General features: G+C 33.4%; 2 protein-coding genes across 2 annotated transcripts; both read right to left on the bottom strand.

Annotated features, from left to right (window-relative positions):
* Positions 1-119: 119 nt before the first annotated feature.
* Positions 120-12,198, bottom strand: LOC142633074 (11-beta-hydroxysteroid dehydrogenase A-like). The gene is made up of 6 exons (XM_075807348.1): positions 12,016-12,198; positions 1,893-2,085; positions 1,718-1,803; positions 1,202-1,333; positions 995-1,123; positions 120-320 (listed from the first exon to the last, which is right to left on the bottom strand). Exons 1-6 carry the CDS (start codon positions 12,196-12,198, stop codon positions 120-122), a joined length of 924 nt encoding a protein of 307 aa, XP_075663463.1.
* A 3,182-nt stretch (positions 12,199-15,380) lies between these two features.
* Positions 15,381-22,708, bottom strand: LOC142630605 (11-beta-hydroxysteroid dehydrogenase A-like). Its single transcript, XM_075804625.1, has 6 exons — positions 22,488-22,708; positions 19,583-19,775; positions 19,393-19,478; positions 16,605-16,736; positions 16,396-16,524; positions 15,381-15,817 (listed from the first exon to the last, which is right to left on the bottom strand). Exons 1-6 carry the CDS (start codon positions 22,668-22,670, stop codon positions 15,617-15,619), a joined length of 924 nt encoding a protein of 307 aa, XP_075660740.1. The 5' UTR covers positions 22,671-22,708; the 3' UTR covers positions 15,381-15,616.
* Between the last annotated feature and the right edge of the window lie 757 nt (positions 22,709-23,465).

The following is a 23,465-nucleotide window of genomic DNA, read 5'->3' as shown; positions in this document are numbered from 1 at the left end:
AATCAAAGGAGCTGCACTAGCTCTTCTTAGCTTGATGATCTTAATCTGCCTTGAGATATTAAGGATTAAATTTAAGCCCTATTGAAGAATTTGTTGTCTTAAAACATCAAATGTTGCTACTAGGAGTTTTTCTTTGAAGTGCATGGGCTATTGACATACATTGAGTGTGCACCCCATTCAAATACTTCAGGACACAAGATTTTGATCCACACCCACACCTTCACCCAAGATGGCTCAGTCAAGTACATGTCTCCACTGCAAGCACTGTCCACAATCGCCTTGGCACACACTTCTGTCGCCTCCATTGGAACCCATGCATACTAACCAGAAATCATATTAAGAAAGATGCCTCTTTGTTTTGAGAGAATAAAAGCAGCAATGTACATATAATGGGAGTGAAAATCACACGTAGCTAGTAGAGGTCATAAAGACTTTTCTGCAAATAAGGGTACAAAAACTGCTTGTGAACATGTACCACGAGCTAGCTAACAGTCTAACACCATGCTATGTGATTTAAACTTGAATTGTTATTTACAAACATTCATCTAATGGAGAAATTTCTTTGAAAAAATGGGTCAGTAAAAAGTCAGTCTAATCATTGGTGATAAATTGTTTACTAGCTAGCCATGCACTAATTATGTTTGGCTTCACCGTCTTAACTGGCTTTGATAAGACTTAGGTTCTACATTTAAATTCTAACATATAGGTGCATTAACTTTAATTATCCTCGAGAAGGATAACGCTGTTTGTATTGCATTAGTCAATGCAATCATGTGTTTGAATTCAATAAGGAAACTTAATGTATAATATCTAAAAAACGATACCTAAGTTTCCATGCTTTTGTTATGAGAGTGGTCCAGAATTAACTAACCGTATCTTAATTACACTTTACATTTGTTTCCTTTAATTGAAGATGTACTTCCTTTGAGTTAAGGGGTAAGGGATGAGCTATGTTTAATTTAATTGACAATGTATGTAATTCCTTTAAGCCTACCTGTGATAAAATTTCGCCTTTTGACATCTCTGACTCTATCAATCCAGGAGTCACAATTGTTATTCCAATATCTGGACCAAATTCAGTCCTCAAAGTCTCAAAAAAGGAAATTAGTGCTGCCTTGCTTGCCTGAATTCATCACAGATTTAGGAGCAATCAATGAGAAAGAAAATGTGGAGTAAGGCATAATAATTTGGAGGTTCTTACATTGTAGAAGCTAAATCTTGGACTAGTTAACAATGCTGCAGTTGAAGAAATTACAACAATCTTCCCTTTGCTTTTTCTCAAGTGTGGAATTGCATAATGGGTGCTATATACTGAACCCCAGAAATTTATGTCCTAAAAAACATGAAGTAGCAATCTGTAAATGCAAGCAATAGAAAAAAAAAGGGGACATGGAGTTAATAATAGGTACATGCATGAATGCTAATCCCATGAATACATGATCATAGACATATCATAGATATATATATAGTACCATTCGAAATATCTCTAGCATCACTTATTCTTTAAGGAAAAATTTAAAATTCATATTAATTTTTCTACAAAAGATTTATAAACTAACGTGCTAATGAATAAATGTGATTGATGTCATTTGAATAACACAATAAATAAATGTCTTTGTTTTAGTGACGGTGACATATAATATGTTACTGGGTACAAAAACATTCCCTTATATTAAAATCTTGTTCCAAAAGTATGGCAACAATGCAATTTTATTACCATAATTGAAGCGAAATCGGAGAATCTAGTGACTTTTTCAAAAAAGTCTATTAGTACCACTCCAGCATTGTTCACCAAATGATCCACTGTTGCAAAAAGCCTATCAACCATAAAACATTTCCAAATTTTTTTACAAAATGAATCAAAGGAAAATAAAAACATATTGAACACTTACATTGTACAAAGTGGTTCACTGCCTCTTCAACAAATTGCTTGCAGTCTTCAACCTTGGAAACATCTGCAGCGACCACAATAACCCCTGGGGATCCTATCTGACGTGCTTTATCTGCGACTACTTGAAGACGGTCCTCTCTTCTTGCAACAAGGACTAAACGAGCACCTCTCCTAGCGTACTCATAAGCAACATGCTTCATACATACACAACAGAGTCAACAAATATGACATTAGTAAGCCATGCATAGATGTAAAATATTGAATTGTATAGTGTCATTAGTTATATAGTGTGTGATTAAATATAGAATAAAGATTTTCTATTTTTGTTAAATAATTGAAAACATAATTAGTCTTATCTCATCTTGAGAGTACTTTATATTAGGTTTTAAGACTTTAGGAACTAATGTATTAGAACTTCAATATGTATTATGTTGGCAAACCATGATCAAAACATAGAGTCTAGATTTAGGCTTGCTTAAAGTGTGATCTTATGTAAAATTGGAATCGAGTGATTATAGGATTTATTGGTCAAAATTTGCAAGGCTCGATCGACCGAAAATTAGACTCGATCGATCGAAACTAGTGCAGATTTAATTTTCTGTAGAAATTCTAATTCAGCCCAAGCCCATATGATGTGTAGGGTTAAGTGTTTTACTTCATGTATAAAAGGCAAAATCCAAGCTACGTTTTAGATGTCTATCTTTGAAGAGTTGTGTTTTGAATCTTCCGTGAGATTTAGAGGTGTTTACCTTCATACACACATGTAGAGCTATCAAGATCAAGATTCACTCAAGAACTTGATGATCTCTTTAGTTGCTGCATAAAGAACTTTAAAGAAGATTTTAAACCTATGAGTGGAGTTTCAAAGTCACAAGTAGGTGAACTTGTGGTTGCTGCAGATCAAAAAAAGAAGTAGTCTGTGGACTCGGAGTTGTCACGTGGTCGTGGTAGTAAGTTTTCTATACGAGGTAGCAATAGGATGTTAGTGGTCTAAGTTCTATTGTAAAAATTTCAATTCTTTTATAGTGGATCTATTTTTACCTTGAGGATAGTTAGGTTAAATCATTCCCAAGTTTTTTACCGATTAGGTTTTCTTGGGTTATCATACCGTGGTGTTCTTTATTTTTTCGCATTATTTGCATGATATGATATTATTATGTTAACCTAGATCTGGATAATTTATCTAAGTAATCACTTTGCTAAATAACTAGGTTAAACAACTTGTGTTTAAGGGTCTAAAAACATACAAGTTGTATCAGAGTAGGTTATCTCTAGTGTTTTAGATCTTTTGATCTAAGAGTTGAACCTTAACCCCTGTTGTCATGGAACACGGTCACTCTCTTGTGATCCCTCCTCACTTTGATGGGAACAACTATGCTTATTAGAAAGTAAGAATGAAAGCCTTCCTGAAATCTATTGATGAGAGAGTGTGGAATTCCGTTGAATACGGATGGGAGAAACAAACTACTCCTGTTAGTGAGTGGTCAACATCTCAAAAAGAGGCAGCCGCTTTTAATAGCAAAGCCATGAATGCTATTTTTAATGTTGTTTCTATGGAGGAATTCAAGAAAATCTTAAATGTTAAGGTTGCTCATACTACATGAAATGTTCTCCAAATTGTGCATGAAGGTACAAAGGTAGTTAAGATTAATAAGTTGCAGCTATTGACAACTAGATTTGAAAGCATTAGAATGTTTGATGATGAGCGTTTTGATGAATTCTATGCTAAGCTTAATGATATTGTTAATTTTGCTCATGCTTTGGGTGAAATTTATGATCAACCTAAAATCATTAGGAAGATTCTTAGATCCTTGATTGAGGCTTTAGACCCAAAGTGACTGTCATTACTGAAAGCAAGGGTGTGGACTCCATCCTTGTTGATGAGCTTGTAGGATCTCTCTAGTCCTATGAGCTAGACTTACCCAAAACAAACAAATCCAAATCAATGACTCTTAAGTCAGTTGATGATATTGATGTGAATGAACTTGATGATGAACTCTCTTCTACAGAGATTGCTTATCTTGCCAAGAACTTTAAATTTTTTTTAAGGAACAACAATAGAAAGGCAAGAGGTAAAAACAATGTTGAACTTCGGAATTTTAAGAAAAATGAACCAACTAAAGTGAATAATGCTGATAAATCAAAAGAAAAAGTTGGTCAAACCTCTAGTAATTCTCTATGTCAACAATGTTTTGGTTGTCAAGAGTATGGTTATGTGAAATCTAAATGTCTTACATTCTTGAGGTCAAAGAGTAAAGCTATGGCTGTAACCCTTAGTGAAGATGAAGTTTTTGATCACGAGTCTGGTAGTGACGAAGATGAACACTTTTTTTCTTTCACAGTTACTGTTGCAGTTGATGAAAGTATTGTGGTTGAAGAGAATCTTTTTAATGGGGAACTCTCTGAGTGTGTTCATTCGCAAGAAACTTTTAATAAGCTGTGCAAGGTTGTTGTAAAGGATGGAATGAGTGTAGACTTAGGTCTAAAGAAGATTGCTACTCTTGAACTTGAAAAGAAAAACTTGTTGCTGAATTTGCTTGATGCTAATGAATTGGTTAATAAGGTGAAGACTGAAAACATGATATTGCTTGATAAGATTAAGAACTTAGAACTTGAATTACCTGTTGCTAGAGAACAAACAAATAGGTCTATTAGTTCTAAACTTGATCACATGCTGAGTGTTCAGAAGTCTCTCTTAGACAAAACGAGTTTAGGTTTTGTTGATAGCATCTCTGTGTCTGAAGCTCATTCCACAAATTTTGTTCCTTCTTCTGAGCCACCTAAGATCGAGGTTGTCAGACCAATAGAAGTTACTCCTGTTCCTAGGAAGATTAGGGTTGACCTTAAAGAGTCTAAGCCTAAGAATCCTAACCTTCCTAAGGATAAGAAGCATGATAGACCTTTGTGGATTTGTCATTTTTGTGGAAAGGCTGGGCATAATCGCCGAAATTGCTTCAAGTTGCAAGTTGCAAAACGAGCAAATAAGCCAAAAGTGCTTGTGCTTTAAGCACAAGATCCTACTAATTGAGTCTTTCTGACATGGTCCTTGTGGTTTATCTTAAAATCCTCTGTGACCACTTTTCTTGAAGTTTTGTTTTGTTTTTTGTTTTTAGGATTTGCATTGCATTTCATTCATGCATTTTATACTAGGTTGCTTTTGTTTGTTTCTTTTAAATAAAAAAAAAAAAAAAATGGAAAGAGGAATGTGAAAGGGTATGTTTTGTATTACTTATCTTGGATATGTAGTTAAGGTTGGCCATATTATCTTTATATAACATGCATGTGTACCTTGTTTAACTTGGATGCGCTTATTTTTCTGCACTTTGCTAGTTTTAACTATGAAGTGCATGTTGTGTGGAAATTGTTTATAGTTGTTGATCACATGATCTTGATTTTGAAGTCACACGCTTTTGATTGTAAGGACTAAAAAATCCTAAGAAAAAGTGTGAGAGACCGCTCCTCCAGCTCGTTTTTATAGAGTGTTGAGCCAAACCCACGTGAATGGGTGGAGTTGTGTTATTGCCTCTCAAAATGGAGGTTCGACTAGTTATATTTTCCCTTTTAGATCAAGGGTTTTACAATAGAATCACCACTTATTTAATTATTGGAAAAATAAGAAAACCAAAATTGAAAAATTCCTCATTATATTAATTTTCAATTGAATTTACATTGATCATAGGAAAATTACATGGCTTTGGTCCTAGATACAATCTAAGATAAAGTATATGACTTTATTTCCTAGTTACAACCTAAAAATTGAAAATTACATGGATAAACATTTGATCTAATAACCCTTGATCTAAGTTCGGAGGCTATGTTATAAGGTGGGAAGGTGTTAGACATCCACTTTGCCTGGTGAAACTGGTTTTCTAGACTATGGTGGCCAACATTCATATCACATCATCCAATATATTATCAATCAATTTGCATGTTGAATTTAAAGTGTGTGCAATGTGATAAACCCTAATTCAATTTATTAAGCATTTCATTTGGATTGAAAAATAAATTCTAGTGAATGTGTGTGGATGGTGATATCCTCAATTCAAGGGTTTGCAAGAATTATTAAACAAACATGTTTTTCATATTTTTGATGTGGATTTAAGATTAAAATTAGTATTATGCATGAACATGTGATGAACAACCAAAAACATGTGAAGAACATATAAGAACAATTAAGAATATTTAAACATATTCAAGGGAATTTAAATAATTTATCATGCTTTAATTTTAAACTCTCATCATGGCAAAAAAAAAAAAAAAAAAAAAACAATAAGGGAAAGGGATTATACCTTCGTGCAAGATCCATATGGTGGATGAGGAGACTCTTGAGGGAGGTCCTAAGGGAGGAGGAAAAGAAGAGTGAGGAGAGGAAGAGTGAGTTTCACTCAATACCTTGAGTCTCAAGAAGACCAAGATATGACAAGACTACTCAACTTCCTAGAATTCAAGAGAGTAGAAGAGAGGGGGTTTTTTGTGTCTTGAAATGAAGGAGAGGGAGGGTTTATATTGTAGTGGTGGAGGAAATATGAATGGAAGACCATTAATGAGGGTTGACAAAAAATCATGAACCTAGACCTCATTTTAGACTTGGGGGAAATCTGGAGCATTAAATGTAGAGATTGGTGGGAGTGAGGAGCAAGCCAAAATTCGGTTTTCTCGTAGCTGCTGTAACAGCTTGTAGAGCCAATTTCAAAAAATCATATATGACTCAATTCTGATCGGAATTGTCTCATTCTTATGCTCAAATTGAAGCCCTGGATGTCTAGTTTTTGAAAAAATTAACCTCATTCACAGATTCAAAATATTCTGAGAGATATCGATGAAATAGTGAGCAGAAGCATTTGTTAAAAAAATGGTTTCAGCACAATTAACATTAATAGATCCCAAATTAGCTCCCAATTAACATTAAATGGCTCCAACCACTCTCATTTCAGACTTAATTGATTCCAAATTTCCCTCTAATTAAAAGATAATTGCACAAATTATTCATTGAATAATTAATGTTTAATTATCTAGTTAATTAGGTGTATGCAACCTTACCATAAAATGTAGTCCTAACCAATCAAATTATAACACATCATTGATCTCAAATTGATCATACATATAACCAATTGAAATCAATTGTTCATAATTACATATGGTCGGATTCAATTTGTGACAGTGCATCTTAGTCATTAAAACTTGATTTGATGATAACTTTCAATCGAGTGGTTCGATTAGGGCATATGACCAGTCGATTTGATCATTACAACATCAAGATCATTTTGGTGAAATGAGATTAAGGATCTAATGACTAGAATCAAGATGTATATTTTCAAGGTAAAATTACCTTTTTACCTTCCAGGTAAGGTTAAATACGGGTTACAAAATGAAGTGTCAACAGAAAGACATAAATAACCATCTTACCACTGTTTACTAGCCAATCATGAACACCTTAGTGCATATTGTAAGATTTTGAGCTCGAGAAAGTGTAGTACATGCACAAAAAGAAAATAAGGTGTAGCATTGGAATAAAAAGAAAAAGAAAAAAGAAAAAAAGGAAATGAAATAAAAATGGCATGTACATTATAAGGCTAAAATAAAAAAAATTACATGATTGCAAGCTCATTTTTTAGGAGATGTGGGAGTTATATGATGTAACTCTTTAGGTAATAGTTACTTTCAAACTTATGTGATGAATAATGTAAAAATTGTGATTAATTACTATCTACATATTACCTCACATGTATCTCATGCTGTTACTAGTTGCACACACTACACAAGTTATTCTTTGCTAAACTTAGTACATGAGATTGTGTGTGATTCTGGTTTGGCCATCCAAGATTATATATTCTTTGATTTTGATACAAAAATATTCTTTGATTGATTGTTGGGGACAAAAAGTGTCATAATCTTGTTTTGGAAGATATGGGCTGAAATCAAGTGTTTTTGAAAAACTTTTAAACTCATACTCATGCATTTCATTCATGAAATAAGTTGGTTTGAGTGTTTTCTACGTGACTCTAACTGGTTTTCGAAAATTCATTTTTTCCAGATTTTCAATTGATCGAGTGTGTTCTTCGACCGATTGAAAATGCCTTAAACTTTTAAGCTTGGTTCTGCCTAGTTCGATTGATGCTCGATTGGTGCTCGATCAATCAAATATGTTTTTCGATTGATTGAACCCAATTTTCGACTAATCAAAATTTTTAAAATTTTTAAGGAATACCTTTTGCCTAGCTCGATTGGTACCTGATCGGTATTCAACCGATTGAGTTTCGAAAGAAGACATTTTTAAAAAGCTCAAATCTCACATGTTCCTCACTTTTCAAAAGCTTTTCTTATCTTTTTCTTCTTTCTCTTCCTCGACCGATCCAATCTAAGGCTCTTTGTTGTTTTCTTTCTCAGAATTTTCCAAGGTTTTTGTCCTTAAGCATTGGTAAGACCTTTATACCCTTTCCTTTTCAATTTATTTACATGTTTTATGCATTTTCATGCATTTTTCATTGAAAATTTCGAACAAAAGAAAATTGGGATTTTTTATTTTTCAATTTTTTTTAACCATATTTATTCAATGAGTTTTTGTTCTTAGATGTTATAAATAGGATTCCCATGCATTAATTTGATCAATTTGGTGTTTTGAAAACAATTGGAAATTCTAGGGTTTGGTATTTTGTGAAATTGGGGATTTTGTGAAATTGGGTTTAATTTGATGAAATTGGCTTATATAATTGATAAATTATATCATTATATGATGTTTTCTAACTAGTGTAATGATTAATTTATCAATTTGAATTGATTTTGAAATTGGATTTTCAAAATTTGGGGTTTTTGAGCTAAAACTCTTTGTTCAAGTTAATTGTTGGTAAATGTTGAGAAATTGAACATTTTTTTTGTTGCATTAGAGCAGGCATCATATGTGAATTCATTACATGCATCATATAGAGTATTATTTGTTGATAAATTTTTGTGCTCTAACCCTCTCTGATGTAGTTTGTCCTTGGTTTTTGTTCTGTTTTTGTTTTCCTTTTCATTTAATCTTTTAGCATCATAGTTAGGAAGACTAGAGCAAAGAAAACCTCTACCCTATCCTCTTCAGATTTCCAGAGTGATCGGTTTAGGTTTATGAAAAACCAAGAAGCTTATGAGAAGCTTAATGTGTTTAGACCAGTGTGGTTTGAGTGCAGGGTTATCCTAGATGAGGTAGATCCCAAAATTTGTAGGAATTTTGAGCGTAGAGGTTGGTTACCACTCTTAGCGGTTAAGCATCCCCCTCTAGCTGCTTTGATTAGAGAGTTTTGTTCGAACCTCTCTATCAACTCCGATGATTTCAACATTTAGTTTGTGAAGAGTTGGATAAGGGGTGAAGCGTATGTCATTACTCCTGAGATAGTGGCATCTGCTCTTGGTGTACCTTTGGTACAACAGCCTGTGTACTCTTACACTGAGTCTCCTCCTCTTGATGACATCATGTCCCTCATTACCGGTACTTCCATTAGTTGGGGTATTGATCCTCGAGTCACCTCTTATAAGCTTACTGAGCTCAATTATTTGTTTTTTAGGATTTCCTATCATAGTATTTGGCCCATTTCTCATGTCCATACTATTCCTATTGAGAGATGTGCGTTCTTGTACACTCTCATCTCTGATGCTCCGAAGAGTTTTCCTACCCTTTTCATTCATTCTCTTGTTGAGGTTCCTAGGAGTAGTGCCAAATCCCATAGTTTGTTCTTTCCTGTTTTTATTCATAGGATTCTTTTAGCTTTAGATTTAGATGACTTCCCCGCTTTGGAGTTCGTTCGTATCATAGCTCCTATAGGTCCCACCTTCCTTAGGCAAAGGGTTGCTTAGTTGAAAGCATGCTCTAAACGCTCTTGTGTCGAGTCTTCTACAGGTGATGCATCCTGAGATCCTCCTACATGTGATCCTTCTACTGAGGCTTATGTGGACCCCACAGCTATCGTGGATCCTCCACTATCTCTATATCGAGCACCTCTTTATCGAGCGCCTCTTTTGTGCGTACCATGTTGGATATAGTTTTGACCGTTCAGGCAGCGCATGGACAACTTTTGTTAGATTTGCTCAATAAGGTTGTGGCCTTGCGGGCAGATTTGGGGAATGCTAAAGGTTCTACTCCACTAGGTCCACCCTCTGATGAGTCATGATTGCCCTTTGGCAATATGTCACATAACAGGGGGAGTATATAGAGATAGGGGGAGAGATTTTTTTTTTTTTTGGTAGATTGTATCTAGAAGACTCATGGTATATATTTTTTTGGTTTTGATGTTATTTTTCTTATGGGTTGTTTAGGTTAGGGGGAGACATTATGTGTTTTTTGCTTTTATGTTTTATTTATGTTTCTTGTTTCACATATGGTACATTGATTTTGATTTATATTATGAGGTTATTCATGGTATATGTCTTTTTATTTAATGTTTTATGAAATCAAGAAATTTATTTTGGTTTACTTGTATTTTCCACACATGCGTTTATGTTTTTGTTTAGTGTTTCAAGAATTTACAGGTTAATTCAATCATGGCTGCTGTCTACTTTTGCAACTAATAGATAGTGGTTAGGTTGAATTGTGATTAGGGCTTCAATTTGTAATTAGGCTGTTTTTACTTTGAGCATTTAGCATATTTGTAATGTGTTTTGTCATGGGTTGCCGAAGGGAGAGTTTGTTAGGTTCTAAGACTTTAGAAACTAATTTATTAGAACTTCAATATGTATTATGTTGGCAAACCATGATTAAAACATAGAGTTTAGATTTAGGCTTGCTCAAAGTGTGGTTTTGTGTAAAATTAGAATCGAGTGATTGCAGGATTTATTGGTCAAAATTTGCAAGGCTTGATCGATAAAAAATTAGACTCGATTGATTGAAACTTGTGTAGATTTAATTTTCTGCAGAAGTTCCAATTCATCCCAAACCCATATGATATGTAGGGTTAAGTGTTTTACTTCACGTATAAATAGAAAAACCTTAGCTATGTTTTAGATGTCTGTTTTTGAAGAGTTGTATGTTGAATCTTCTGTGAGATCTAGAGGTATTTACCTTCATACACACACATAGAGCTATCAAGATCAAGATTCACTCAAGAACTTGATGATCTCTTTAGTTGCTGCATAAAAAACTTTAAAGAAGATTTTAAACCTTTGAGTGGAGTCTCAAAGTCACAAGTAGGTGAACTTGTGGTTGTTGGAAATCAAAGAAAGAAGTAGTCTGTAGACTCGGAGCTGTCATGTGGTAGTGGTAGTAAGTTTTCTACACTAGGTAGCAATAGGATGTTAGTGGTCTAAATTCTATTGTAAAAACTTCAATTCTTTCATAGTGAATCTGTTTTTATCTTGAGGATAGCTAGGTTAAATCCTCCCCAAGTTTTTTATCGGTTAGGTTTTCCTGGGTTATTATATTGTGGTATTCTTTTTTATTTTTTCTGGATTATTTGCATGATATGATATTATTGTGTTAACCTAGATCTGGATAATTTATCTAAGTAATTACTTGGCTAAATAACTAGGTTAAACAACTTGTGTTAAGGGGGTCTAAAAACATACACTTTGATCTGCAAGATAGTATAAATAGTCATAAGTTTACATCTTCAATCCTTACTCTTTTTTACTCACTCTTTAACATTATGGGACATTATAACATAGTGCACAAGACCAAATAATTTTCTTTTTTTAGTAATGCTACAAGGATATAATATTTACTTATAATTATTAATACATTGTAATTGGAGTTATATCACTTTCACTTAAATCTACCACTAATATTTTGTATATTATACTTATAATTATTAATACATTGTAATTAGAGTTATATCACTTTCACTTAAGTCTACCTTTAATATTTTGTATATTATACACAAATCAAAAATAGATATCATGTCAATGGTTGTAAAGAAGTAATATTCCTAAACTTATAATTATTTTCATCATATAATTAAATGAATCAAAAAATAAGCGGTGGGCTTCAAGATCCTTCTATTATTACCACAAAATAAGTATTTTAACCTTGAAGTAGAAAAATAAGACATGAAAATTGCAAAAAAAACACTCTCAATAAAGGGAGGGTTAGAGTAGAGACTCCCCCTCCCTTTCCACATTGTTTATAAAGATATATATGGTTTGGAATGGATACACACCTCGCCAATTCCTGAAGATGCTCTAGTGATGAGTGCTACTTTGCCGGCTACATTTTCCATGTATATGTATCTTTTCAAGGAAAAAAGAAACTTGAGAAGACCAAGTGTTGGCATTAAGAGAAGTAATGCAATGAATGTTAAGGGAGGGAGTACAGTGTTCAAGAACTTGTGTGGCAAATCCATGATAGCTAACTTGCGCTACACAATGTCATTTGTTTTAATTTGTAATTGTTCTTTCATTCAAGTACTCATATAAAAAGATGTACATGAGTCCATGCCAAGTTTTGACCCATTTTATGGCCGCATGTTTAAAATGCAGCTTAAGCCAATTTCTTTAAGCCACATTTTTTGAAAACGTGGCTTTAGCCTGTGTATAGCCGCATTTTTACAAATGCGACTTAAAAAACGCGGTATAAGACCCACGTGTTTTGTAGTGATCGCTCAGGTGGCTCAATATCAAATAATCAATATGAACCCAAAGTACTGGCATGGGTTCGAGCTTTCATTAAGATGTTGGCAAATTTGGCAACTAAAGCTTAAGCTGGGTCCGAAGTTGATCAATTATAAGCCACTAATAATTGATGGACATGTAGGCTAGTGGGACCATAATTAATTCAATTGCCAACACGATTTAACACTTCACCAATAATATTCTTTGATAATATCCAAAGAATATTAAAAGGTTTCATGTATGGATATAAGAGTATTACTAGTCAACATCTTCATTGACAAAGCTAATTGTTAAGAAATGACCATTAACTCGAAATTTAAGGCGTGGGGTACGTTACAATGATACACCGAAGCAATTGGCAGATTTTGCTGGAATATGGTCCTAAGCACATTTCCATCATAGGAAAATGAACTTAGGGGGGTGCATGGATTTTTCAAACCCAATTATATGATATATTTCGGAGGATAAAACTCAGTTATAATATCTTGTGTGCCCGTATATTAAGTTCTTCTTTAATTTTTTTTTTGATAGAGTTTTAACATATGACATCCGCTCATGATGATAATTATTTATCATAAAAAAAACTATGTGATGATAAAGAGCTATTATCAGACCAAGATACTAATCAGTTTTTGGTGTAGACGGAAATTGAACTCTAGATCTTTTATTCAACCATTTGAGACCTTATCAGTTGAACTAATTAAATTCTACCGTTCTTCTTTAATTGAATTCAAATACATGGTTATTTTGAATTCAATTATTCTTTAAAAAAAATACTACTATTGATGTCTATTTAAAAAAAAAAAGTTACTTCATTACTTTGTTAATAAAATAAAATCAGTCATTCTCAAAAAAGAAAAAAAATGAAATCAATCAATTACATCTTAAGCAATAACTGTTTTAAAAAAACTGATGATCTCCTCAACCCATGCTACAAAATCATCTACGAACTACGCAGGATGAGCTAACTTATGCGCTGGCTTATTGCCGTCTCTTTTGATGTGTGATACCTTGACTTTATTATTGATGTCTTACTGTCATTATTATTATTCCGAGTAGTCCATAGGAAAAATTCTATATAAGTGTATATTGAGTTAGGGATGGTAAATATATATATTCTAGTTATAATATATATTTTTATACATATTCTATTATTATCTACAAAATATTTTTCGGCTCTTTCTCTCAAGTACTCTCATTGTCATTGTGGGGGCAGAAGAGTCAGAATATGTTTGTGGGCCTTAGACTTGGTCTGAAGATATTAACTCGTCTAAGGAGGTCTTAGTGGTAATAACTATAATGGATATAAAAATCCACAAGTAAATTATCACGAAAGAAATTGGTGGAAGTGGTCCGAGGAAGAAGATCTCCTCGGCTCTATGAAATAAAGGTTGTATCATACACCCTGATGTATATAAGGGAAGTCTAGGAGGTCTGATGAGGGAGGATATGTTCCACATGAGCACAAGGAGAAGGAGTGAATAAGAAATATCTTAGAGAAAGCTGCTACCACCGTATTAAAGACTCTGCACTAATCTCTCTGGCTGCATTAATGAAGAAATAACCTTTGAATAGTGGTGAGCAATGTTACAGCTATTGTTTGAAGACTTCAAGAAGATAGTGGATGGGACAAGTATCTACATTGGTGATTTGGTACGTACGTGGATGATAGTGGGAAAAAAGAAGATGATATAAAAGGAAAAGGGTGGCATTCAATAAGGGAGATCAGGAAAAAGAAAGAGAAAAATACTGGACACATCACTTTCAATTATAATCTATTGTTGAAAGAAGAAAAAATAATACAAGTGATCTTCGGCTTACGTCCGAGGAGAGTTTCTGTCATATAATCATTTCATTGCGTATATATTGGCGATCTAGCCCACCATATTTGTTATCCAATATCCATAAAACCTAGGTTTCAAGCCCACACACTCTACAAATTTCATTGTATAAGGTTTTTTGGGTCTACACCCTTCACATAGTTGAATCCGGGTGCAAATTGTGTCCTTACAGTCATCATTTCCATTTGTGTGTGATCACCACCTCATCAATAATGTTGACTTTATGCAAATATTCTATATCTTTTCTTTACTTATTTTTTCTTTGTGAATCTGTCATTAACTTCTACTTTGTGAATCACTTGGTAATCCTCTAGGTGCCCTATCTTTTCACTTTTTTCCCCACCTACCACATGTACACCTCAAAAGGTATTTATTTCCCCTATCCGTCCAACCCCATAAAATTGACATGACCCATTAAAAATTAAGTTGATCATGGGATTATCATGTGTAGAATTACTTTTACTTGATGAGGCTTAGGCTTAATTAGAATCTCCGTTACTACTCTATGTCCGTACTTTATGAAATAAATAAATAAAATCTTTGTGAAATAAGTGAGGAGTTAAAAAATTTCTCCTTTTTTATGTCTCCCTATATCCTTTTTTATTGATATATTTATTTTAGTTTATGTATTAGATTTTTTGGTTGTTTCAATTTGAAGATGTAAATTAGGGTCTTGCTGCAAAGGTGTGTGCGCATCCCTTATAGTTGTGTATGTATACTCTTGTCTTGAGTATGCATACACAGCTATGGGATCGAGATCTTCTATCGAACTCTACCCTATAAAGTTCTTTAATCATCACTTCCTCTTTTAATACAAGGCAGAGATTATGCTGTATCATAAACCCATTAACATAACTATAAAATGATGCTTTCCAAAACAAACTTAAATTCTATATATATATTTTTTGAAGAAAAAATTTAAACTCTGGTCCCCTCTCACCGCTCACATAGCAAATCTGCCTCACTTTGAATTGAAGGAACAATTTTCAGTGTCTAAAAGCAATTCCCACCAGAAAAAATTAGCCCAATTATTTCCTTTTCTTTGGACCAAATGATGAAGCAGAAAGGGAGGATTTACAAAATAGTAGAGCTTGCCAAAGTTAGAGCTTTGTCTCAAGCCCCGCCCTACACTTCCATTAACCAAATATATTCAATGCAACCGAAATACATGCCACACGAATCCCTTTGTAAGGGTCACTTGAGTTTTTATTTGCATCAAACATGAATACTAAATATGTTTCAATCTAAATGAGCTCAATGAACTCTGCTCAGCTTTATGTACTAGGCTTATTTGGGTTGTTGCTAGCAGCTAGGAGTTCTTCTTTGTAGATTGTGGTCTATTGGCAAACATTGAGTGGGAACACCATTCCAATACTTCAGGGCACAAGACTTTGATCCAATAAAACACCTTCATCCAAGATGGCTCAGTCAAGTACATGTCTCCACTGCAAGTACTGTCCAGAATCGCCTTGGCACACCCTTCTGCTGTCTCAGCCGGAACCCATGCAGCCTAACCAAAAATTAACATTCAAAAAGATATCCAAATTACAACTTTTTCAACTGATAAAGAGTACAAAATGATCAGAAAAATTATTGTCAAGCCTAGGTGCTCCTATTCCAAATTTAATACAAATTGAAAGTTAAGGCTACCGTTCAGTGCTCTAGTACACTAGAGCTTAACACATACATGACAATGAACACATTTGATCTGGATGCAAGCCAAGTCCTAATAGTAAAACAACACTATTCGATCAGCAGCCAATACTGCTTGTGGGCAGGTACCACATGCATCAACTAACAGTCTAACACCATGCTGTGTGATTTGAACTTTAGTTGTTATTTGCAAACATTCATCTCATGGAGATTTTTAATTTTTATTTTTAGAAGAAGCCCAACAATAAATGAATACATTAACAGAAAAATCAGTCTAATCATTGTTGATAAACTGATTATTTGTTTACTAGCCATGCAACACTGCATGCATTTTTTTTCCCCTTTAGTTGACTATACGAATATGTTTCATTAATTGACAATGTATTTCCTTGGTGCAGCGTAATTTGGAACACAGATTGATTGAGACGAGCCTACCTGTGGTAAAAATTTGCCTTGTGTCATTTCTGAATCAATCAATCCAGGAGTCACAATTGTTACTCCAATATCCGGACCAAATTCAATTCTCAATGTCTCAAAAAAAGATATTAGGGCTGCCTTGCTGGCCTGTAGCCATCACAGATTTATGAGCAATTAATCATGAAGAAAGAAAACGTGGCCATAAAGCATTGAAGGAGGTTTCTTACATTGTAGAAGCTCAATCTTGGATTAGCTAACCATGCTCCTGTTGAAGAAATTACAACAATCTTCCCTTTGTTTTTTCTCAAGTGTGGAACTGCATAATGGGTACCATACACTGAACCCCAAAAATTTATATCCTAACAAATTGAAGTGGGAATCAATTAATGTAAGTGCACAAGTTAAGACTTAAAGAATAAAACAAACTAGTAATACTAAAACTACAATGTTTTTCACAACTACAATATAACTTATTGTAATTTAAATTGTTTGGTTCTAAGTACTTAGGAACTAATGTATTAGAACTCTAATATGTATTGTTGACAAACCATGATCAAAACAGGTGTCTAGTTATGTTTTAGACTTGCTCAAAGTATGTGATTTATGTAAAGTTGGAATCGAGTTAACTGCAGAAGTTACTATGCATTTTTTCCTGACTCGATCGATCGAGAATTAGACTTGACCGATCGAAAGTCATGCAGATTATTTTTTTCTGCAGAATTTTCAACTCAGCCCTAAGCCCATATGACGTGTAGGGTTTATGTTTTGCCCTAAGTATAAAAAGCAAACCCTAGTCACGTTTTTTAGGTTGCTCATATTGCTATTTGTGGGAATCTCTTGTGAGATTGAAGAGGTGCTTTCCTTCACACAAGCTTAGAATTATCAAGAAGGAGATTACTTCAAGAACTTGATGATCATTCAGTTGCTGCCATAAGAGCTTAAAGATACACAAGCGGGAGTGCTTGTACTTGTTGGAGAATCCAAGAAAGAAGGAGTCCGTGGTCTCGGAGTTTGCACGTGGTCGTGTCAGTAAGTTTTTACTGGTGGGTAGTAATAGGATGTTAGTGGTCTAAGTCGCTATTGTACAACTTTGATTCTTTCATAGTGGATTTAGGTTTACCTTGAGAATAGCTAGGTTAAATCCTCCCCAAGTTTTTTACCGGTTTGGTTTTCCTGAGTCATCATATCTTTGTGTTTTTTATATTCCGCACTTTGCATTGATATGATTATATGATTGTGTTAACCTAGATCTGAAATTTGAACTAAGTAATAACTTGGCTTGTTAACTAGGTTAATCCAATTGTGGTTTAAGGGATCTAAATAAACTCTACATAAATAACATCACTTTTATCATGCACTAATCTTAAAAAGTTATGTTGATAGTTGTGAAAAATATTTGTCACTAGCGAAAAAAAAAATGATACCAACCGCAACATAAAAAGAAATTTTTTTTTTTTGAACAAAACAAGAAGTTCATTATAGGTACACAGTATTGCTAATTCCAAGAAAGCATGACCACAATAATATTATAACAAAAGGTAAAAAAATAAAGCTACTACCATTTACTATTAGGCTTGGTTTGGATACAGCGTTTGCTGCGTTTTCTGTTTTTTTTTTTTTTTTTCCTTCTTCTTCTGCTGTAGCAGCACGGGTCAGGGGGGACAAGGCTACTGTTCATGAACAGTAGCCGCATTTTGTTGACTTTCAGCACATTTGTGGGTCCCGTGTACTGTTCATGGGATCTACAAACTTCACTTTACAAAATTTTTTTTATTAAAAATAGGTCTCACGGTACTATTTACACATTTAAAAATTATTTTGCTACAGTGTTTTCAGTTTTCAGTTTTCAGCAATAAGCTCTATCCAAACGGACCCTTAGTATTAGACAATATGTCTTTGAAACTTGTTATCAAGTTTATTACATTAAAATTATCTCTTTGTTATAACTATTGGTATAATAGCCCTTTTTAAATCATGGCCGCTACCCATTCTTCTTCTCTGTCTTATTCCACATTTCCACTATCATTAACTCTAATAATCCATCTTTTACCATACCTCACCAACTCTAATAATAGATTACTCACCATCTGCCAAATAGGAAAAAAAAAAAATGTGAAACTAGATTTATTTCGCACTTTCACATAGCTTTTGCCACAACTATCATTGTTCTCAAGTGACATTATCTTATAGACAATGGCTACCTATCTACCACCATATCTTTTCTAATTTCAATTATACAATCAATTGTTGGGTGCACGTGACCCCCTTGGATTCTAGCACACATTTGTCAAAGCTCATTTATGAGTTTGTTTCAAAAGTCTTTAAAGCTAGCTCTTTCATTTATTGAGAAATGACCAAAGCATGAGAGAGGTTTGACTTCTCTTAATGAGAACTATTTTTGGCTATTGTCTGTGAGTTCCAGTTCTAGAGTGAGAAAAAAACACAGAAAAGAGAGTTTCAGCTTGAGAGGTGCAGTTTGAAAAGATAGAGAGAAACACAGTGAGAGTGTGAGAGATTGAAAAAGAGAAAGGAGACATTTTTTTTTGTTTAAGTTACACACAAGGAAGATAAATTGGTGGAGTTCTTATGGAGTTTTTGAGTGCTACAATCATAGAGAGTTGGAGTATCCAAAGGAAGACTTTGCTACTGGCTTTGTAGTGAAATTGTATTTATTCCTTGAAATTTATTTGTTGTCTATCTAATTTATTGTGGACTCAAGTTTAGCATAAACTCGATAGTTGTAATCTCTATTTCATAGTGGATATTTTTCGGAGTTGCCCTGTGATTTTTCTCTCAACATTGGAGGGTTTTCCACGTAAGATTTGGTGTTCTTGTTGTATTTATATGGTACTTGTTGAATTTTTTTTTTCTTTTTTTTGTTTCCATAATATTGTTATTGCTTGGTAGTTATATATTTTAATTCACACATAGACATTAAGGGATTAGGATTTTTCCCCAACGTCAATGTCACAAGTTTGTTCCAAAAGTATTAGTACAGAGATGCAAATTTATTACCATAAGTGAAGCAAAATCAGAGAATTGGGTGACTTTTTCAAACGAGCGTGGTTTTGTCACTCCAGCATTGTTGACCAAATGATCCACTGTAGCAGAAAACCCGCCAACCATAATATATACATTTTCAAAATATTTTCACAAAAAAAAAAAAATACATAGGACAATATGAAAACTTTTCGTAGATACTTACATTGTCCAAAGTGGTTCACTGCCTCTTCAACAAATCGCTTACAGTCTTCAACCTTGGAAACATCCGCAGCCACAACAATAACCTCTGGGGATCCTATCTTACGGGCTTTATTTGCGACTGCCTGAAGACGGTCATCTCTTCTTGCAACGAGGACTAAACGAGCACCTCTCTTTGCGTACTCATAAGCAACATGCTTCAAACTCACAGACACAAGTCAATAGACAATAGATATGACATTAATAGAATGATAGTCTGATTTCTTTCTTCTTCTTCTTCTTCTTCTTCTACTTTTTTTTTTTTTGTGTGTGTGTGTGTGTGTGTGGAGATAAAGGTAAGTAAAGACTGTTAAGTTTTATTGCTTAATTAATACAACCTTCAAAATAGAGGGTGATTCTTCTTCCTAAATATCTAAATCTGTAGGTAAAAGTAAAACTAGGGGTGGCAAAATTTGACACGACCCGCGAACCCGACACGACACGACACGAAATTAGCAGGTTATGGGTTGAGGCTTAACGGGTTCGTGTCATATTCGGGTTGACACGGCTAACCCGTTTAATAAATGGGTTGGGTTAGTGTTGAACACATAGAACCCGTTTGACCCGTTTAATTAAATGATATTTTACCAATATACCCTTCAAACTCTAGGTATATGAACTTATTAGTTGTTGTGATTTATATTCTTTGACATATTGTGATTGATTATTTGTGATATTGGGATATGTTTTAATTTTGAATGATTATTTGTGATGCAGTTACTCGTTAGTTTTGAATTTTATATTAAAAATATTTATTTGTTTGTTTTTTCATTAATTTTTATTTTTCATTTTGATAAAATCTGATAAACAGGTCGACACGACTGACCCGTTTAATAAATGGGTCGTGTTAGGATTGAGGAATCTTGACCCGTTTAATAAACATGTCGGGTTAGTGTTGACCTATGTAGTCGAATACTCATGACTTGACACGACACGAACCCGACACGCGAACACGAATTGCCATCTCTAGGTAAAATTGCTCTTTTTACGAGGGAGTGCGCTAGTTTGATAGCCTAATTTCTGAAAGGTCCAATCTATACATAGCTCGTAGGGTACCTAGAGTGATTGTTGTTGATATATATAAAATTTATACATTCATGAGTTATATTGTTTATGGTGAAAGATATAGATCGAGTTATTTATTTTATTTTTAATAGTTGAATGAACAGTATTTAGAAATGTTAGTCCTAACCCACTTTAAGAGTATTCTAATTCCTAACATAGATACTATATATATGCTTCAGCTAGTTAAACTGGTAAGGGTATGTTTGGTAATTGTTTTTTCCCCTTATTTTCTATTTTTAAAAACAATTTTCTATTTTTGAAACGAAAAAACTTGTTTGGCAATCTAAAACGGACAGAAAATAAAAATTATTTTCAAAACTCAATTTGTGAAGGAAACTAAAAATATGCAAAATGCTGTTTTCAGTTTCTAATTTTCAAAAGTCAATAAAAATACACATTTAATTTAAAAAATCTAACTCATTTAAAGAGTTATCATTAGAATTCAAATTTTAATAGCAACATATTTTAGTATATTCTATTTTTTTTCCATCTTTTTAATTTCAACTAACCAAAAATGTTTTTTATTTTAAAATACAAGGAAATTGTTTTTTCTTTATATTTTTAAAAACAAGTTTTTGAAAATAAAAAACAAAAATTGTTACCAAACATAACCTAGATTTCTGATAGTTAAATAAGATATCTGAAAAAAAAAGGCGTAAATGCACTTTTTGTCCTTACATTTTACACTTTTTTTATTTTGGTCTCTACATTTTATTTTTACCACTTTTAGTCCCTAAACTAATTAATCTGGTCAGGTGTGAGTCAAATTAGTATAGGTCAAAAAAATTTTGGACTAAACAAGTTGTTATTCCTTTGATCCTTACCTGATCTTTGATGGGTTGAAAAAACCTGATATAACCTATGTTTTATTTTCACATACTAAAAAAATTTAATATAAATAAAAGAACGAAGAAACAACCAAAGATAAGAGAATAATACAAAAATCATTACGATATATATATATAATAAATGAATCATGAAATAAAATTAAATCACTTATAAATATAAGTATGCATTTGGATTTGTTTTTTTTTTGGTTGAGAGTTGACAAGACTATAATTGTACTTAAAAAAAAAAAAGGCTTTAAAAGGCTTGACATATAAGTATATAGCTAAAAAATTAAATTAAAAGCAAAGGTTGATTCTAGCTCACACTAAAAATATATAGATTTAAGAATAAAATATAACATGTTAGGTAAATAAAAAAAAGTAAATAATTAGGAAGAATATCTATAACGAAATTATGCAAAAAGAAAACTACTGAATGTTAGTAGCAGGTTGAGTCGAGCCAAGGTTTAAAGGTTCAATATTATATCATTATATTGTATTTCAAACACAAACTGAACTCAAGCTTATCATCAAACTAGATGACTTGTTCAAATTTGATTAATCTTTTTGTCGAATAAGTTTGAACTTATTCACGAGTTACATAATTTACTTATTCTTTTCCAATGCATATATAGTAAATATCATGACTAAAATTTTTCACCCCTTAGCAAATCTATGCTAATAATTTGATTTTATTGGTTTGTTTAATGGTCAAACTTAAATCTATATAAACTTGAGCTTACTTCGTTTACTAAATAAATACACACATACAATTTTTTTTCCTGAACCAAATTTGTGCTATTTAAGAAGAAAAATCGGTTCATTTACAACTCTATCTAGATAGGGCTTTCATCCACTCTAATTTTCATTAATTACTTAAATTTGAAGTAAAAATAAAAATAAAAATATTATAAGCTTGAAATAGAACATGAAAAATACTTATTCTAGAAAGAAAAATGGTGTGGGATGGATAAAAACCTCGCCAATTCCTGAAGATGCTCCAGTGATAAGTGCAACTTTGCCAACCACATTTTCCATAAATATGTATCTTTTCAAGGAAAAAAGAAACTTGAGAAGAAGAAATGGTGGCATAAAGAGGAGTAACAAAACGAAGGTTAAGGGGAGGAGTATAATGTTCAAGAACTTGTGCTGCAAATCCATAGCTTTTAGTGAAATGAGAGAGAGAGAGAGAGAGAGAGAGGGAGTTAGAGTGAGAGTAAGAGAGTGAGAGAAACTGAAGCTTAAATGGATGAAGTAGTGATCTGTGAACACGACTCGTGACCACAGGCCCACCAATAATTGACCGATTTGCAGGTTGGTGGAATCATCATTTATTGAATCATTATACACATGCACACTCAACAGGCTATTCAAACAAGCTCACTCAACACTCAACTCTCAACTCTCAACGCTTGACAGGCTTATAATTAATGGTAGCAGCAAGTCATTAATTCGGTATTAAAGGCGGAGTTTACATTTGGTCCGGTCTTGGCGTAAAACCAAGAGTTTACGCCTCCAATAAGATAGTGAAACGTTAGCATTTTATTAAAAGATGAATACAAACATGCACACACAACGCACAAAACCTGCTCACAAGTCAAAAAATAAAAAAAAATCCAGTCCTCCTCTCTCATCTCTCTCTTTGAAATCATTCAAAATGATCAAACCCATAACCTTAAACTCTCACTCATCAGAGGCCTAGTAAGGGTCTATAAGGTGGCCTGAAAAAACGCTGCATCCATCGGATCCTAAACAAAGCACCCAGCACCATGGCCATCTTCCTCATCATTTTTGTTTTAATTTACAAATTTTATCATTTTGGTTTAAACAAGCTGATGGGTTTTTGTTCTGTTATTGATATTGGTGTTTATAGATTTTTTGGGTTTGGTTACTTCTTTGAGATGGGCACTAGAAATGAGATGGGTCTTATGGTTTTTTTTGTTTGTAAATTATGCT

Source organism: Castanea sativa, chromosome 4 (genome assembly GCF_040712315.1).
Source record: "Castanea sativa cultivar Marrone di Chiusa Pesio chromosome 4, ASM4071231v1".
Classification (NCBI taxonomy): Eukaryota; Viridiplantae; Streptophyta; class Magnoliopsida; order Fagales; family Fagaceae; genus Castanea; species Castanea sativa.
This window is presented reverse-complemented; position numbering and strand designations above follow the sequence as displayed.

What these genes read in the sequence shown, in the direction of transcription:
- LOC142633074 (XM_075807348.1), bottom strand. Translation starts at nt 12,198, where the DNA reads ATGGATTTGCCACACAAGTTCTTGAACACTGTACTCCCTCCCTTAACA. An exon ending in AGTGAACCACTTTGTACAAT is followed by an intron (nt 1,804 to 1,892) that starts GTAAGTGTTCAA and finishes TTTTTGCAACAG; the next exon opens with TGGATCATTTGGTGAACAAT. An exon ending in AAGGCGAAATTTTATCACAG is followed by an intron (nt 321 to 994) that starts GTAGGCTTAAAG and finishes ATTTCTGGTTAG; the next exon opens with TATGCATGGGTTCCAATGGA.
- LOC142630605 (XM_075804625.1), bottom strand. Translation starts at nt 22,670, where the DNA reads ATGGATTTGCAGCACAAGTTCTTGAACATTATACTCCTCCCCTTAACC. An exon ending in CATCTTCAGGAATTGGCGAG is followed by an intron (nt 19,776 to 22,487) that starts GTTTTTATCCAT and finishes GTGAGTTTGAAG; the next exon opens with CATGTTGCTTATGAGTACGC. An exon ending in AAGGCAAATTTTTACCACAG is followed by an intron (nt 15,818 to 16,395) that starts GTAGGCTCGTCT and finishes ATTTTTGGTTAG; the next exon opens with GCTGCATGGGTTCCGGCTGA.